This window comes from Microtus oregoni, unplaced genomic scaffold (genome assembly GCF_018167655.1).
Source record: "Microtus oregoni isolate MIOR12 unplaced genomic scaffold, Mior012 000003F_ref0000135, whole genome shotgun sequence".
Classification (NCBI taxonomy): Eukaryota; Metazoa; Chordata; class Mammalia; order Rodentia; family Cricetidae; genus Microtus; species Microtus oregoni.
Genome location: NW_024543062.1, coordinates 33729277 through 33746179, shown reverse-complemented (window position 1 = coordinate 33746179; position 16903 = coordinate 33729277). Strand labels below are relative to the sequence as shown.

Below are 16903 nucleotides of genomic sequence, written 5' to 3'. Positions count from 1 at the left end.
AATCAACTGTTCATTGAACCTTGTGGGTCACATGCATGTTCTTTGGTTTCTGAAAGAATTGATTCTTTGTGTTTCCTCACAGCCGAGGCACTGGTGTATGAACTGTTTGAAGGAATTCACTGGATGGCTTTCAGCTCTTCCTAGTTAGAGATCCTGTCAGAAGCTGTGCCCATCTGACATGCTTCTCTCTCTCATGGACCTCCCCGAGAGGAGGTGGAAGAGGTCCCAGTGCAGACAGCCACATGGATGCTCCTGAAACCAGACTACGGATTCGACTTGGTGAATAGATTTAGTTCATCTTCAGTCTGTTTCCCCCTGAACTTCTCAGAGATGCGGAGACACTTCTGGAAATGAAACTGCTCCAAAGGGAAGTTGCATTTTCATATTGAATGGACGGACAGTAAGCAAGTGGCAGAAAGTACTTGACGGGCCCACACCTGGAGTCACTGGACTGGGGACACCAGTGAGCGTGGAGAAGTTCTTCTCGGAGGAATACCAGATGAGAAGGATGAGGCCAACTGGAGAGTAAATGGCCACCCCCACCCCCTCAGAAACAAAGTCAGCCTCGTGGTGAGTGTCAAGGCCTGCCTAGAGGTGTTTCTGGGATCGTTTGAGTGCACTGGAAGCTTGGGCCAGCTGCTTTGCTGTTCTGCTTAGAAAAACCTCATTAAACGTGGGAACCATTTCTCTCCAATGCTGATGTGTTGGGACCTTACAAGTTTTTGGTTGGGGATATAGCCCAGTGGTAGAGTGTCCACCTAGCATCTGAGAGGCCCTGGGTCCCATCCCTAGTACAGCAAGGATAAGCGTAACCCAGAACACCTCTCAGACTGCACCTCAGGCATTGTGGGTAGATGACTGTGACGGCGCAGCCAGTCTGATCGCCTGGGTGTGGCTGTGTCTGGAGAGGCAGGATGGTTACAGTTGAGGTTTAGCCAGTCTGGCTCCTAAGGCTATTGCACAATGTCTGCCTGACATGTTTTCCTTGTGTGCCCTCCGTAGCTTCATCCTTTCTCATAACCTGGGTCAGCAAATGCTCCTGAGGTGACAGTGTAAGGTGTGGCTAAACAAGACTCAGCAGACCTAGCAACTGAGTAACTGTGGATCCCTTCCAAATGATGCCTGAGCTACAGTGAACCTAGAGGAGCAGGGCCGATTTCAGAGTGTGGGGAGGATGTGGGGTGAGTGGGTGGTCCATGGTGGGCTCTGGAAATTCACAAGGGCATTTGGTCACCATCTAACCTGCAGCTGGCCAGTCACACATTGAGTCCTATAGCTTGAGAAAACGGATGATGCTGGGACAGGTGTCTGTCATGAGAACGGGGAAGTGGGAGGTCCAGGGGAGGGCCTCGAGTCCTGTGAAAACAGCTCCAGTGACAGCGCTGTGTCCCCTTGATGGGCTCTTCTGGCCTGGTCGGTGTGCTTTCTGAGTCTAAGAAGTAAAACTGAAGGCCTGTCTCTGCCTAGCTCACCTTGTGCAATCAGGTGATGTCAACTTCAGTCCTGGCTGAGCCTGTAGTCCCAGAACTTGGGAGGGAGGTAAAGGCAGGAGGCTCTGGAGTTTGAGGACATTCTAGGCTACAGAGTGAGACCTGTCCGGGTTGGGTGGAAGTCTTTAGGAAAGTGCAGAAGGTACTAGAAATTCCAAAGAAAGATTCCTTTACGCTGAGGATTCTGGAAGGGTGGGGAGGAAGCAAGATTGAGCTGCTGGCAAGGTTTTGAGACCAGAGAACAGTTTGGTGTTTTTCTGTCAATTTTCAGAGGCTACTGTTTCCCATTATAGAAGGGCATGTCTGCTGCAGGCCCTCTGTACACATTACAGAAGGGCATGTCTGCTGCAGGCCCTCTGTACACATTACAGAAGGGCATGTCTGCTGCAGGCCCTCCACACACATTACAGGAGGGCATGTCTGCTGCAGACCCTCCACACACATTACAGAAGGGCATGTCTGCTGCAGGCCCTCCACACATTACAGAAGGGCATGTCTGCTGCAGGCCCTCCACACACATTACAGGAGGGCATGTCTGCTGCAGGCCCTCCACACACATTACAGGAGGGCATGTCTGCTGCAGACCCTCTATACACATTACAGAAGGGCATGTCTGCTGCAGACCCTCTGTGCACATTACAGAAGGGCATGTCTGCTGCAGGCCCTCCACACACATCTGTTAAATGAATCTGAGTTCTCAGGAAAGGGCTGCTTTCTACCAGCAGGCTCAGGAGAAGTGCAGTGAAGACCTAGAGAGACAGCAAGAAAGCATGGCAGCATGTGCAGCTGGGGGTGCAGCTGGGGGTGCAGCTGGGGGCGCAGTTGGGGGTAAGGGTTTCACACAGCAGTTTGCAGTGGGTGATCTGGTTCCCTGCAGGGATGACTGCTTCCTCTTGCAGATAGGCTGATAGCTGGGTCCAGGCAGATCTTTAGTCTGCCTGTGTTGCACTTGCAGTGGGTTTATCTGCTTGTGGCTGCTGGGCTCTTCCTGGCAGCTAAGCATCCAGCCTTCGCAGAGCCAGAGACAAGAGAGGAAGTGTCACGAATTTAGCATTGTCACCAGCAGAGACCCATGACTCCGTTCTGTTCTCTTACCAGGTGGAACTACTTTTTTCTGTATGATGGTTCCAAGGTAAAGGGGGAAGGAGACCCTACTAGAGCTGGCATCTGCTACTTCTACCCCTCCCAGGTAAGCAGGACTGTCGATACACATGGCCTCTTTTAAGACATGTTGGATATGAAATTCAGGGCCCTATGCATGCTCCGCTCTCTCCAGTCCTCTTTCTATCTGTTTATCTTTTGAGTTTCGAGGCAGGTTCTCACTGAGTTCTCGGCCTCTGTCGCTGCTGGGCTGACAGGCTCATGCCCTTGTCTTGATCTTAATTCCCAAGCAGTTCAGCCCTCCCTTTTCCTAGCTCTGTTGGAGTGGGAGGGTTTTTTTGTTTTGTTTTGTTTTGTTTTTCAAGACAGGGTTTTTCTGTAGCTTTGGAGTCTGTCCTGGAACTAGCTCCTGCAGACTAGGCTGGCCTTGAACTGGGTTGGGATGACCACCTTCTCATGGTGACATCAGTGACATCTGTCATCTGATTTCCTTCCACCTTCCGCTCTAGATCCCTGACGAGGTTCATGGTACTCTCTGTGAGGCAGGATGTCATCATGGATGGCAGGTGCACTTCCTGTTACATCCTGTCCTGTGTGGCTGTGCCGTGGTTCAGGGCATGTGTGCAGCCACTCATGGTGAAGCCCTGATTTTCTGTCTGTGTTCACTGTGGGGTTCTCTAACAGCCCGTTACCCCAGCAGTGCCTTTATGAAGGCCCCACTCGAGAGTCACCAGGACTCCACAGTGTACTCCCCTTTGCTGGCTCTCTTGTGTGGTGGGGAGTGTTGGAGATGATAGTATCTTGCCCTATGGCCCATTCTCTTGTGTGGTGCGAGTGTTGGAGATAGTCTCTTGCCCTATGATCCAGGCTGCTCTTGACTCTTTTTTTTTTACATTTATTTTATGCATTTGAGTGTTTTGTCTACATGTATATATGTGCCTGGTGCCCACAGAGGGCAGAGGAGGTGTCACATCCCCTGGAACTGGATGGTTGCAGATGGTTGTGAGCCACCATGTGGATACTGGGAATCGAATTCCAGTCCTTGGAGGAGCAATCAATATTCTGAGCTGATGAGCCACCTCTCCAGTCCCTGCCCTTGAACGTTGGATTCTTTTGTCAGTGGGATTATAGGCATAAACTACCAAGCCCAGCTGTTGCTGGTTCTTATGATCCAGTTCCAGTGCAGTCAGGGCTACAAAATATGACACTATCTTAACAACAACAACAACAAAACCCAAAATACACATGCACAACTGGCCAGATGGCTTTAGCAGGTCAAAACATAAACCTCTGGAACCCGTAGTGGAAGAGGAAATTAGCTGCCTAACTGGTCCTCTGGTCTGCACACTGCGTTGGTGCCTGTGCCCAGCTCCCACACGAGCTCATATAGAAACATATGATAATCATTATAAAAATTAGAGAATATAAGAACTATTCTCAGCCTGGAAAAATGGGGAGCAGGTGCTGGTCTGTGCAGAGCAATCAGATCAGACGTTGTCTGCTTCTCCCACAGACCCTACTGGACCAACAGGAACTGCTCTGTGGCCAGCTTGCCGGAGTTGTGCGCTGCCTGTGGGACCTTTCTGGTACTCCGCCCACACTCATCCGTCTGCGGAAGCTCAAGTTTGCCATCAGAGTGGATGGGGACTACCTGTGGGTAAGCTAAGTCTGAGGACATGGAGCTGGTGTTGGAGTCTGCGGTGACAACGGCTTGTGTCCTTCCTGGGACTCCAGCTGCTCTCCAGCTGCTGCGATAGAAGGGGGACTCTGCCGGGGCCTCACAATGTCAAGCCCCAGAGCCCTCTCCAGAACACCCCAGATACTCCCTGCTCTGGATGTGGCAGATTTCTTAGTATTATTTTTACTTATTTATATTTGTACATATCTGGTGTATGTGTGTACATGTGCATGCATATGTGCATGTATATGGAAACCCTGTTTGTAGCGTGCCCATTACTTTTCCTTGGTGAGCTGTTATCTCTTCTCTGTTTTGATGGGATCTAGTCAGTGTTATCCTCTGTTGCTGTTGCCTTCTGCAGTCTGAGAAACTATTGCCTACTATTTTGGTCACCAATTTTTAAAAAACAGTCTGATTGTTTTTGTTTCTAAATTTGTGTTTATAATCCCACCGGTTTTCTGGCTTTGGGTGGTGTGAGTGGACATCAATGGTAATTTTTTCTCATCCATTACCCAGCATTCCTTTGCCATTGCTGAGATCCCTAAGCACCTTTGTCAGGTGACTGAGCATGGGTCTGGGTCTGCGTGAAGATGATCAAGTCCCACATGCTGTGATTTCTAGTTTTGTGTGAGTCTTGGCATGGAGTATCTCCTGCAGCCTATCCCTTCCGCAGCGACTCTGACTGGGGATGCTGTTTTGTTTTCAACTGCAGTTAGTTTGTGGGCGTGACTGGGAGTCCTGAGTGGGTTGGGGGTGGGAGCAGTACTCGTATTACGTGTGCTGCAGCTCCCACCACAGGACAGCCTGGGCTCCTTTCCTTCCAGGTTCCTTGACGATGTCACATTTCTGGTGACTTCCGTTCATCCCATTGGTTCTAAGGCACCAGCAGCTATCTCTGCTGGTCCCAGAGCGGTGGTGGCAGGCCATGTGGCAGCAGGCAGTGGGCCCCAGGCAGAGCAGAGTAGGCTGCTGGTCCCCAAGCAATGGCTGGTTCCAGGCAGGGAGACACATGGCGGGCAGGCAGAAAACAGAAACATGGATAGACACGACATGCAGGGTGAGGTTGAATGTTTATTCAGGGGGTTATGGAGGAGGAAGGGTGAAGGGGGGGACAGAGAGAGAGGGAGAGAGAGAGAAGAGAAGAGAAGAGGAGAGGAGAAAGAGACAGAGAAGGGGAGAAGAGAGAAGTGTGGGAGAGAGGCAGAAGCAAAGCTGCCTCTCCGAGAGGAAGATGGAAAAGAGAGCCAGCTCAGGCCGGAAGCTGAAGATCAGCATGCCTCAGCAGATGGGGAGGGGAATGGGTGTGGCTTGTCTCTTAAAGGGACCAAAACCATAACAGTTAGAGTGAGGGGGCCAAGCCTGAGAGACAGGCCAGGCCAGGACCCCCTGCCCCTCTGAGAAGCTCAGTCCTCCATCCCCCTTGCTGCTTCTGTCCTCTGTATTAGCCTGATAGCATCTTCATTCCTTGTGTGCTACCCTCAACATCAGCTCCAGTCTGCTTCCTGGGACACGCAGCCATTACTTAGGATTGGTTCCTGGCCTGGCACCCAGTAGACGGCCCTGGGTTGGGTGTGGAGCCTGTGGCCTGTGGTTTGGGGGGTCGGTACTCCTGCTGCTGTAGGCGCTCCCTCCCCCGGGCCAGGGCCTCCAGGTACCACTGCTGCTCCTTCCACCGCTGCTTTCGCTGCTCCAGCTTCTCCCTCCTGGCTTCCAGCTCACAGAATTCCTTATCCAGCTGCCGGAGCTGTGCTCGCAGTTCCCTGTTCTCAGCACTGACACCCTGGCAGAAGTCCTTGTGAGCCTTTTTGGCCAGAGCCTCCAAGGCCTTGGCCTTCTTCCTCAGCTCTCTGGTGGTGTTCTCTCCTGACTCCAGCAGGTTCAGCTTCTCCACCTGCTTCTCTAGGGCGGCCCTTTCCTTCAGGAACTGGAAGTGTGCCTCTCTGTCCATCAAGGGGATGTCAGCTACTATGCTGGCTTTCTCCTGCTCTAAGGCCTGGAACTCTCTGTCCTGGCTCTCCTTTATCTGTGCTACAGGCCTCAGGGCATCCAGCTTCTTCCTGAAGCCTAGCTCTATCTTCCTGCCCTGCAGCAGCTTCTTCTGGAGGTATGCTGTGCGGGAGGTGAAGGTGCCGGCCAGCTCTCGCCTCCTGACCTCGATCTCCTGACACTGCTGTCTGTAGTCTTTCCACAGGGAGTCGTACTTCCTCTGGCTTTCTTCCTTCTTCTGCTTCAGGAACTCCAGGAAGTGCTTGTCCTCTGTTTGTTCGCACTCCACTTCCTTGATGTCCTTCATCAGTGCCCACCGCCGTCTCTTAACTGCTTCCATCTCCTGCTCCAGCTTCTGCATGGCCACCAGGGTCTTCTTCCTCACCTTCTTCTCCAGCCTGGTCATCGACTCTGGCTTCAGATAGCTGTTGAGAATGGTCATATATGGAGACTGTGCAGGAAGGGGTTGGGGGCCTTCCTCTCCTTTGGAATCCAGGCACTCACTGGGAGTGCTCTTCAGGTCTGTGTTGCTGATGCTGATCCCTGAGGAGCAGGTACTGGCCTCATGGACCTGCTTGTCAGAGGTGCTTTTGCCAATTAGGGGGAGTTCCTCCATTTTCTTCTGGTCCAGGAGAATCAGTTCTGGCCACCTCACCCGGAAGTCATACACAGCCTTCTTCCTGGCCAGGGAAGGCCTGTAATAGAGGCCTTGGTATGTCAATGCAGGCTCACCCTTCCTTGCAGGAAGTGATGGTGGTTCAACAGCCCCACCTCCCTGCTTGTCTTGGAAAAGGGTGACTCTTTTGCCCCTGGTGACCCTGGTGGTAGGGCCCTGGCCTTGGGACTCCATAGCCCCTCCCCTCCTGGGTGCAGGACTTTGCCCCTCCCAGATCCTATGGCCCAAGGCTTAGAAGCTCAGCACCTTATCCTGGCTATAGTAGTCCCTTTTGTACATTCTCTCGGCTCTATAGTCACTGGTAACCACCTCCTCAGTCTCCCCTGTGATGGGCCAGGGAGAGCAGAATGTGGACTGTTGGCTTAGTCATTAACCCTTAAGTGGCAGATTTGCCTGGTAGGCGGGGCTAGGGAGGGGTGGGGCTTGTGGCGGACTCAAGCCTAGATAGACCTTGAGACTGGAGCTACCAGGCTAGCCTACCGGGTACTGGCGTGGTTGGAAGAAAAGGCAGCGGTTCGGAGCCTGTGGCAGGTGGCACCTGGGCTTTCTTGGTCGTGCACGTCTGTTGTGTCGCTAGGCGCCAGGAAGACCCTTTGCACCTGTGACCTATCCTGTGCCGGTTGGACAGGAGTCCTGGGAGGGAGGGAAAGGTGCCAAGGACCCAGAGGCCCCCAGGCTTCTGACTTTGCTTTGCAGTATGGTGCAGTCTGGGTCCGTTCTGCCGGCCTCGGACTCCCTCCACGCTGGCTGAGTTCCCAGTGGCATGAGCGTCCTGATGCCATGGCTGTGGAAGGGTGGGGCTTACAGGGCAAGCTACCTCAGTTTCCCAGGAACTGGGAATTCCCAAGATTGCGCCCTGTGCATCCACCTCTGCACCGCGGTTACAGTGAAGTAAAGTAGTGAAGACCCAGAGTTTGGAGCGCTCTAGAGAAGGACTTGGAGGAAGACCTCCCACCAGCGGAGCAGCTGCCAGAGCAGAGGCCCCAGCAAGGCCACTGCGCTGATTGGCTCTCCCTGCTTTGAAGGATAGCTGTGACACAGGTTTCCTGCCTCCTGGCAAGGAGGCCTGTGGGGGAAGCTGGAAGCATCAGGAAGCACCACTCTCTCTTAGAGCCTTGGGAGGAGGCTTCTGGGATAGGCCATGTGTGGTTGATGCTCTTCTCTGTGCTACCACTGACCTCATCGCCTCCCTGCTCCCGGGCTTTTGGGTCTCAGTTCAGCGCTGCTGTGTGCTGCTCAGTGTGCAGACACAGACCAGGTGCCTGGGAAACGGTCGTGAAAAGGAGGAAGGAGAGTGACTGACAAGGAGGAGAAGCCTCAAGGACAGTAAGGACACTACCCGCACCTTTAATTCCAGCATTGGAATGGTGGTGGCAGAGGCGGGCAGATCCCTGTGGGAGTTTGCTGTCAGCCTGATCTATAGAGCTAGTTCCATAGGGCGACACAGTGAGACCTGATCTCAAAGAAAGGAAGGAAGGAACCTGGCACACTGTGTTTCAGTGATGGAATTAAGCACAGGCTTCTGTGACCTCTGACCTCCCCTCTGTCATCAACCATCACCTCCATCCTCAGTGTCAGTGCAAGGCCTTGTCCTGCGTTCAGATCTTTGCATCACCCTTACTAGGGGTCATGGTAACAGACTTGAGCACAGTTCCTGCCTAAGACCCCCACCTCACTGTTGCCACACACAGTGAAGAACTCTGCTGATCTGGGGAATAACAAGAAGCAGGTCATTTTCTCCCACGAGCAGGCGGACTGTGGTCAGCAGGGCTTGGAGAACAACACTAGCTTCAGGTGACCTCACTACCTTTGCTCAGCATCTTCTGCATCAAAGAAGAGGGAAAGACCCACGTCACATGCCCAGCTCACCACTGCACCGCAAACAGTGTTGTTAATGGAGCAGGGAAGCCGGCTGTAACTGCATGATTTGACTTCATAGTGAGACCCAGACTGGGAGAGCCATTTCATAGTAAAGATCTCTACCGCTCGTCTGCAGATCATCTTGTTGTGTTTATGGGAAGGAGCAGTGTGTCCTGCTCCCATTTGCCGTCTGGGACACCTCAGCTCTGCTTTGTAGCCTGGGCCCTAAATCACTGCATGTCTGAGGGAATTCTGTGTCCCTGAGAACACTGATGGAAATCTTCCGGGTCGCTCACACTTGGCCATGTGTGACTTTCTCTCTGTCCTCTGATCCTGAGCCTCTGGGGACAGAGTGGGAAGATGGCTCCACTCTAATGGCACACCTACACAGTATTCTGTGCTGCTCTCGGGAAGAGCGGGACTGGACATGCCGGCAGAAGGAAATATTCTTTCTTAGCTCTGCCCAAACCCCTTCTAAAGCTTCCCTGTGTTTTCATTGATCTACTGGGTTTTGCTTCCAGCATTTCCATTTGGCTCTGTGCTGCCAATTCTTCTTACCTGTGCTCTTGACTGACCCACCTGCTTGTCAGCATCCTCACTGGGGTCGAGTGTCTGTGCTCTGCAGGAGCTGCGCTTGCTCTTCTAGGGAGTCGCACTGCCTGGCTTTGTGCAGAGCACTAGAGTTTTAGGGGATCGTCCTCCTGAGAGGTCTGCTCTGAAACCACAGAGAGGAGAACCAGACAGTCAGCCTTTTGCATATGTCACAAATACGCTCAGAGCAAAGCACAGGCTTCCATAGGACCACAAAATTGACAGTGGTAATGCTGTAGACTGTACTATAGTGTTAGCATGACCTCAGCATCTGTGGGAACAACATATGACTTCCAAACCTCAGATCGATGTAAGAAGGAAGAACTACATACAGTAGGTAGATGTTCCTGTGGGTGTGTGCATGCTTGTGGAGGCCAGAGGTCTGTGTTGGCTGTCTTCCTCAGTTACTCTACACCATATGTCTTGATACAGGGTCTCTCACTGATCTGAAGCCCTCTGATTTGGGTAGGTTGGTTGATCAGCCAGGGATCCCCCTGTCTCCACCTCCCCAGTGCTGAGTTTCTGGCCTGCACCATCATGACTGTCTTCTTGAGTGCTGGGCATTAAACTCGGGTCCTGCTTACACAACCAGCCACCCAGACATAGTGAAGGAAAACCAGTAAACAGAATGAAGGTGGAACACCCTGTGTGTGCAGATGGGAGAGTAGAGAAAACAAAAGGGGCACACAAGAAAAAAAATCAAAAGCTGCTGAACAAGAGTGGGAAAGTCCGTAAATGCGGTTGAACGAAAGATATGGCAGATAAAAGCACACCTTCAAAAACTTCAGTTCACTAAAAGTTCTTGCAGAAATCCAATAAGAAAACTGAGGGGGGTTGGTGGGGGATGTCCCACACTCAAAAAGCCAAAAACAACCCTCAACAAAATCCCACATGATTCTGGAGCCTCTTTCCTTTCTGGTCTTGCAGCATTTGGGATGCCTGTTGTGAGCACTGAGGGGAAGATATGAGCCAGACTTTCTTGTGGCTCACACAGCTGCCCAGTCTTGGTAGGACAAGTGTCAACTATTCCTGTATTTGTGCAAGAGTCAGCTCTGCTGGCCCCACTCAGCTTTGTATCCTTGGGCCAAGTAGATCCTCTCCCCTTCCCTGGGTCCCACCTACCCTGAGGTGGCTGATGTTCTAGGAGGCGTGGGGGCACTCAGGGCACTAGGTGTGTACAGGTGTGTACAGCAGAGGGACCACTTTCCTACTCCAAGACCCTCTGAGTGTGACTCACCTGCTGGAGAGACGCTTTGTGAGTGTCATGCACACCCTCCAACTTCAGAGTTCTTGGGACCTTGCAACTTTGACAGACAGATTTCACCCACCCACTTGGCTTGGGCTCAGAGCTATCAGCCCTCAACATTACTCTCAGTTAGTGAGATCTATTCCTGGCCACCAGGAGCAGGGCTGTATCTCTTAGTACACCTCCCAGCTGTGCCCACCTCCTACCACCCCCCTCCCTTTGTCAGTGTTCCACCTTCCTGCTCTCTGCTACCTAGCTGAGCCTTCCCTCTCCTAGCGGCTATACCAGCCATGCTGAAACTCCCAACCTCAGCCCAGTTAGCTCAGTTATCAACAAAATAGCATTCAGCCGTTGTGGGAAAGGCCACTCTCAGAGCAGACCCTGAGACTTGAGTGGAGAGCACACTTCATTCACACCAGTGACTCTGGTAGAACCCGGTGCAGGTGCCGAGCTGCAGTCCCTCAGGGTATTTACAAGTGGCATGGCGTCACTCTTAATCTCTCTCCTCATTGGTCGGTCTCAGATGTGGTCTAGGTGATAGAGTACCATAAGGGACCATCAACTGGCACTGTAAGAGGGGTTTCCAGCAGCAAGTGCTTACCGAGACAGAAAGCAGGTACTTAAGATGACGCTCTGTGGTTTTATTTCCTAGTGGACCCCGTCTTCCCACAGCCATGGACCTTCATGGTAGATAGTGTGTGTTGTGTTCCTGGGGAGATGAAACAGTTGTTGTCCTAGTTGGGTTTCTGTTGCTGTGATGAAGAAACACTATGACCAAAAGCAATTTGTGAAGGAAAGAGTTTATTTTCCTTTATACTTCCATATCACTGTTCATCAGGACAGGCACTCAAGCAGGGCAGGAACCTTGAGGCAGGAGCTGATGCAGAGGCCATGGAGGGTGCTGCTCACTGTTGAGGGAGCTGAGGGGCTGCGTTCCTGATGCCAGCTTCCGGCCGCCTGGCTAGCATATGCCCCGAAATAACAACACACAAATTGTATTCTTTTAAACACTGCTTGGCACATTATATCTAGCCTCTTCTTGGCTAACTCTTGCACCTGGACTAGCCCATTTCTAATAATGTGTGCAGCACCCCAAGGTGCGCTTACCGGGAAGACTCTAGCCTACGTCAGCCTACGTCCGTCCTGGGTTGGAGCTTCATCGCGTCTGCCCAGGAGAGGGGAGCATGGCATCTAAGCTCACTTCCTCTTCCTCCCAGCATTCTGTTCTGTTTACTCCACCCACCTAAAGGCTGGCATATCAAATGGGCTGAGGCAGTTTCTTTATTAGCCAATGACCTTCCTCCATCAGTTTACTGATTTGTTCCCCATGGCTTGCTTAGCCTGCTTTCTTATAGAACCCAGGACCACCAACCCACATGGGCTGGACTCTCCCACATCAATCACTGATGCCTACAGCCCAGTGTTATGGACTCTGGTCTGTGTCAAGTTGACCTAAAGTTAGCCAGCACAGTTGTCTACTTACCCTAGATAGGGAGGCCATGACAGACAAAAGTATAGATACCACCAAAGCTCAATTTGGCGAGCCCGCGAGTTTACTGGAGTTCCTAACTGGGATATAGGTGTGTTGGGGGCACTAACAGGAGGAGAGACAACTCAAAGATGGCTGCATCACTAAAACCCAGTCAGCACAGGTGGAATCCTGAAGCACTGCCCAGCCTGTAGGCATCTCAGCAGGTCAAGAGTGTCCTTTCCTGGTTCCTCGGTTGCTCTGAGCCTCTTGGGGAGGGAGAGGCCTAGTGACTCTGCTTAGTTTCAGGGACTTCCTGAAGCTGTTTTGAGTTGTTTCCTTCCTTAACCTAAGGAGCTTCTCTGTGGGATGGAGTGTTTTACCCAGAAGGTTCTAACCTCAGTGGGAACTGCCGCATTCTGACAGGGTTTCCCTCTACCACTGGCTTGTCTTCCTTGCTCCCTTGTGAGGGCTGTGGGCCTGTCCTGGAGTCAGGATTTTGTCTGCTTTAGCTGCTGGAAGTGGCTTCTCTCTCTCCTCTGTCACCCATGACCTATGCAGCTCAGGCTGCTTGTTGCTTTTCTGAGTTTCTAAGTAGTTTTTTGTTGTTGTTGTTGTTGTTGTTATTGTTGTGGATTTCTGGAACTCTTCCCTATTTCTCACTTGGATCAAGCCCACTGATGAAATGACTCTTTAGAGGCTGACACAGAGTGGTGGGCCTTTGTTTCCAAACTGAGACCTCACACATGCTAGGCAGATGCTCCGCTGATAGCCATGCTTCAGTCCCCACAGAGTAACTCTCCGGAAGATGTAGCCTTTAGACAGGATCTCACTGTAGCCCAGACTGACCTAGAACACACTCTGTATGTAGCCCAGGCTGACCTGGAACACGGGATCTCACTGTAGCCCAGGCTGACCTGGAACACACTCTATGTAGCCCAGGCTGACCATCCTCCCTCTATCTCCCAACTGCCAGAATTGCAAGCTGGAGTTATCTTGCTTGGCTAGGTGGTGACTTCACAGGTCTGTGGCAGGTGCCACAGATCCTGAGTTCTGGTTGTGGCCTCAGAGAAAAGCCACAAGAACTGTCTTTGTGCTCTCCCTCTGCAGGCTCTGGGCTGTGGCATGGAGCTCTCTGATGTCAGCTGCAGGCAGTTTCTGGATCAACTCATTGGATTCTTTCATTTCTACATGGGCCCTGTCTCTCTGGCCTACAAGGTAGACGTGCAGATTGCCAAGGGTATTAGGCCCTTCAAAGTCAGCATTGCTGGGACCAGGCCTTCTTCGGGTCTGTCTCTATTACATGAGCCCGTCTCTGTAATACAGGGCGCAACATTTGTATTGCACGATGCCATGTGACAAGGTGGCACAAGGTGTGTCCCCATGTGTCTGCTCTCCTCTCCTCCCTGGATTGGTACCCCTTTCTTCAGGATGTTTCCTGGCTCTGTGACAGGACTGGTTATTGGAGTGAGAGCTAGGACATGTGTGGTAGGGGTGGGATGAGACAGGCCTGTCCATCCTGCTGTCTTCCTGGTGGGAAGCTCCCTGCAGAAAGTAGCAACCCTTACTAAGAGCCAGTGTCCCCATCTCAGGTACTGATGCCCTTTGTCTTTGTCTCAGAACCATCCTCAGGAGGAGCTGAGTTTGCAGTGGGACAGCGTCATCACACACATCCTCAGGAGCACCAGCGAGTTGCACAGGATCTTCAACGCCCTGTGGAATCTGGACCACACCAAGGTAAGGCTGCTGCCCTCCTGTTCACTGCCCACATGGACATGGGCTGCTGGGACAGGCCTGTGAGGCGCTGAGAGGGGTCACCTGTGTCCGAGCATGTAGCTAGGGAGTGAGAGGCCGTGTTTCCAGCAGAGCAGTTGATGAACAGTTTCTATGCTGCTGCCGGGGGTGGGGTAGGGTGGGTTGGGGTGGGGAGGCAGGCTGCCTCTCAGACCCTACTGTCTCCTGACAGTTCAGGGGCCCTGCTTCCAGGACTGGCCACACCGAATAAACTCTCAGTGAGTGGAGCATCATCACTGCCTCTGAACTCTGAGACCAGAAGGCCCTTTCTCTCTCCACATAAATGGCCTGACTTTAGTGACTCCATCAAAGTGCCCGATTCACATTTGAACTCATTTGCATCTGAGAGAGACCGGAAGGTTCTCTCTGAACCAGCCCGTTTCCCATTTGCACTCAGCTGACGCACACCGGCTGCTGTGTGGCCCGGGCGCCTGTGCATCTCAGATCTGCACCTTTCATGTCACTGCTGAAGGAAGAAGCTGGGACTCAGCATTCCAGAGCCCACTGCGCAGGGCATGGGGTGGGTGGGGTTTTCCACTGCTGTGGACAACTTCGAAGGCCAGTTGGTACTGAAGGCAGTCTGGGGCTGTGAGAGTGAGGTCACTGTCCTCTCTTACTTTGGTCCTGACCACCTGGCTCACCTCAGCCAGGAGGCTGCAGTGTCTGGGCGGTTCTGGACAGGCTCATGTGGTCTTTGTGGTTGAGTAGCTGATTCCTTACAGGAACTGTGAGCTGACTGTGGGTTGTATCCCATCAGCTGGTCTCTGAAGCCTGTTGTCCCCCAGGCACTTGTAGGCATGCTCACAGACATGTGTCTTGTCTCCCCAGGTGGAGCCCCTGCTGCTGCTGAAGGCAGCCCTCATCCTACAGACCTGCCAGCGCTCGCCCCATGTCCTAGCTGGCTCCATCCTCTACAAAGGACTGTGAGTTGTGCCCACTTATGTCAGCCGCTGTCCCCACTAGTTCCAGATCAGAGTCTGCAGTTGTTCAGCAAAGGCCAGGTCATGTAGATTGGCCGAGCATCCATTGCCATTGGGAACTGTTCAGGAAAGGAGCCCTGAGGTCCTCGGTTTGGGTGTTCTGGTGAAGTGCCATTGATAGAGTTCAGTGCAGAGCCCCACTGTGGGCAGCAGCCAGCCCTGCAAGTAGAGGCTGTGCCAAGTGCTACCCAACTGCTTCCAGCCTTCCACCAAACTCAGCAGTCATTTTCACACCGGGAGAGCCCAGGGCCTGACAGCCCGTCCGTGAGGAACATTTGTGCTCACTGCCCAGGCAGGCTGGGCCTTAGCCAGTGCTCTCCAGAGCGGGCGTTCGAGCCCTGGCTTCTCTTCCTCTTTGTTCCACCATCTTGGACAAGTAGCCCCAACCTCCTCTCCTGGGAAGTGGGGACCCTTGCTGAAGAATGACAGGAGTGGCAGATGTGGAGGGTAAGCACAGAGCCCGTGGCCATCACCCCTTTCCTCTCCCTGTTCTCAGGGAGACTGTAGTCACGCTGACACAGGTGGCGGCAAAGATCGTGTTTGTGGGCAGACAAAGGGCTCAGTGAGTGAAAGGCTTGCTGCCCAGCCTGGCGCCTCTGAGTTCCATTCTGAGACCCACATGGTGAAAGGAGAGAGCTGACTCCCCCAAGTTGTCTTTTGGCCTCCATATACACAGAAGCACGATAAATGTTTTAAAAATTTTAAAAATAGTATTTTATCACTCATATTTTCTTTCTCACCTATATAATATCTATGTAACTATATATGTGAGATATATATATTATATGTGTGTGTGTGTGGTTCATACACACACTTTATTTGAGACAGTATCTCACTATGTAGCCCTGGCTGTCCTGGAATTCTCTATGTAGACCAGGCTGGCTTTGAACTCCTAAAGATAGACTGCCACTGCCTCTGCCTCCCCAGTGCTGAGATTAAAATTGTATGCTACCACGCCCTGCCCTCTGTACCAATTGCACAGGGAGTAGAGCCCTTCTGAAATGCTGGGTATCTTTGTGTTCTAAGTGGTTGGCTCAGTGATTCTCTTCCAGTGCACACAGGTGGCTTACTTGTGGTTTTGGTATGCCTGCTATCTTCTCGTGATAAGTAGCCATATGACCCCTCAGTCCTGCCTGATTGGAGAGCTTACATTTTGACTGTCAGTGGGACCTGCAGAACAGAGAGCCCTTCACTGAGGATCTACCTGATGAAACTCCTGCCAGGCACATCCCCAAGATCCTCTACCTCCAGAGACACTGCTATCCGTGGAGCTGAGAGGCCCAGCTCTTCTTTTCATGGCGTTCTTGTCCCTGTGTCTTACCCCCAGGATCGTGAATTCCCAGCTCCCTCCTTCTCTTACCGCCAAGGTCCTGCTTCATCAGACTGTCCCTACAGGCCAGGTACAGTACAGCCTACAACTTGGTGGGGGACTGACCCAGAACATCTGCCCTCCAACTGAGGGGGGCTGGCCCCACATGGCAGGTGGGTCTAGGGCACCTGCTTCACCGAATCTGTCACAACGCTTCATCCGCTGGTGAGGTCAAGGAGTAAAGCAAGGGTAGAAGCAAGCATTTGCCCCAGGTGGTGGGTCCATTCAGCTTCCAATAACACAGTGTTGATGACAGAGCACTGTAAGGAACATATTCTTAAGTCAACAGGGAAACTGCTGGCCATGGTGCTGTGTGCCTCTGTGCCCGCCCTGGGAAGCTAAGGCAGGATGGTCATGAGTACAGAGCTACCCTGGGCTACATACTAAGGGGATGTCTCTGAAACTGGAGGAAAGGAAGAAGGAATAGAAGGGAGGGCATAGGGAACATTGATCTTCCTATGCATTCTGTGTGTGTGATGAATACACACAGCCATGGAGAATAAAACTGCACAGGCAGGTGTCATGGCAGAGAGAAGCAGGTGGACTCCATAGTGAGCTCCTGTTTTAGGAAGGGAGGAAATGTTCCAGATAACAACATAGGACCCACAGCCATCACTGAGCAGTTTCCATCTAGACTCTCTCTCTCTCTCTCTCTCTCTCTCTC

The 16903-nt window shown here is 52.3% G+C and overlaps 2 protein-coding genes across 5 annotated transcripts in view; one reads left to right on the top strand and one right to left on the bottom strand.

The window, feature by feature from the left end:
• The window catches only part of Hps4 (HPS4 biogenesis of lysosomal organelles complex 3 subunit 2), a 28810-nt gene that overhangs the window by 1235 nt on the left and 10672 nt on the right, over positions 1–16903 (top strand). For all 4 annotated transcript variants that reach the window (XM_041648539.1, XM_041648536.1, XM_041648537.1 and 1 more), the window contains exons 2-8: positions 83–570; positions 2589–2679; positions 4105–4248; positions 13207–13314; positions 13717–13833; positions 14719–14813; positions 16198–16270. In XM_041648539.1, coding sequence (XP_041504473.1) covers positions 530–570; positions 2589–2679; positions 4105–4248; positions 13207–13314; positions 13717–13833; positions 14719–14813; positions 16198–16270 — 669 coding nt within the window. In that variant the 5' untranslated portion in view covers positions 83–529. The remainder of the gene's footprint in view (positions 1–82; positions 571–2588; positions 2680–4104; positions 4249–13206; positions 13315–13716; positions 13834–14718; positions 14814–16197; positions 16271–16903) is intronic.
• Positions 5792–7120, bottom strand: LOC121445865 (coiled-coil domain-containing protein 121-like). The gene has a single exon (XM_041648019.1). The coding sequence runs from the start codon at positions 7103–7105 to the stop codon at positions 5792–5794; it is 1314 nt and encodes a 437-aa protein (XP_041503953.1). The 5' UTR covers positions 7106–7120.

What these genes read in the sequence shown, in the direction of transcription:
- LOC121445865 (XM_041648019.1), bottom strand. Translation starts at nt 7,105, where the DNA reads ATGGAGTCCCAAGGCCAGGGCCCTACCACCAGGGTCACCAGGGGCAAA.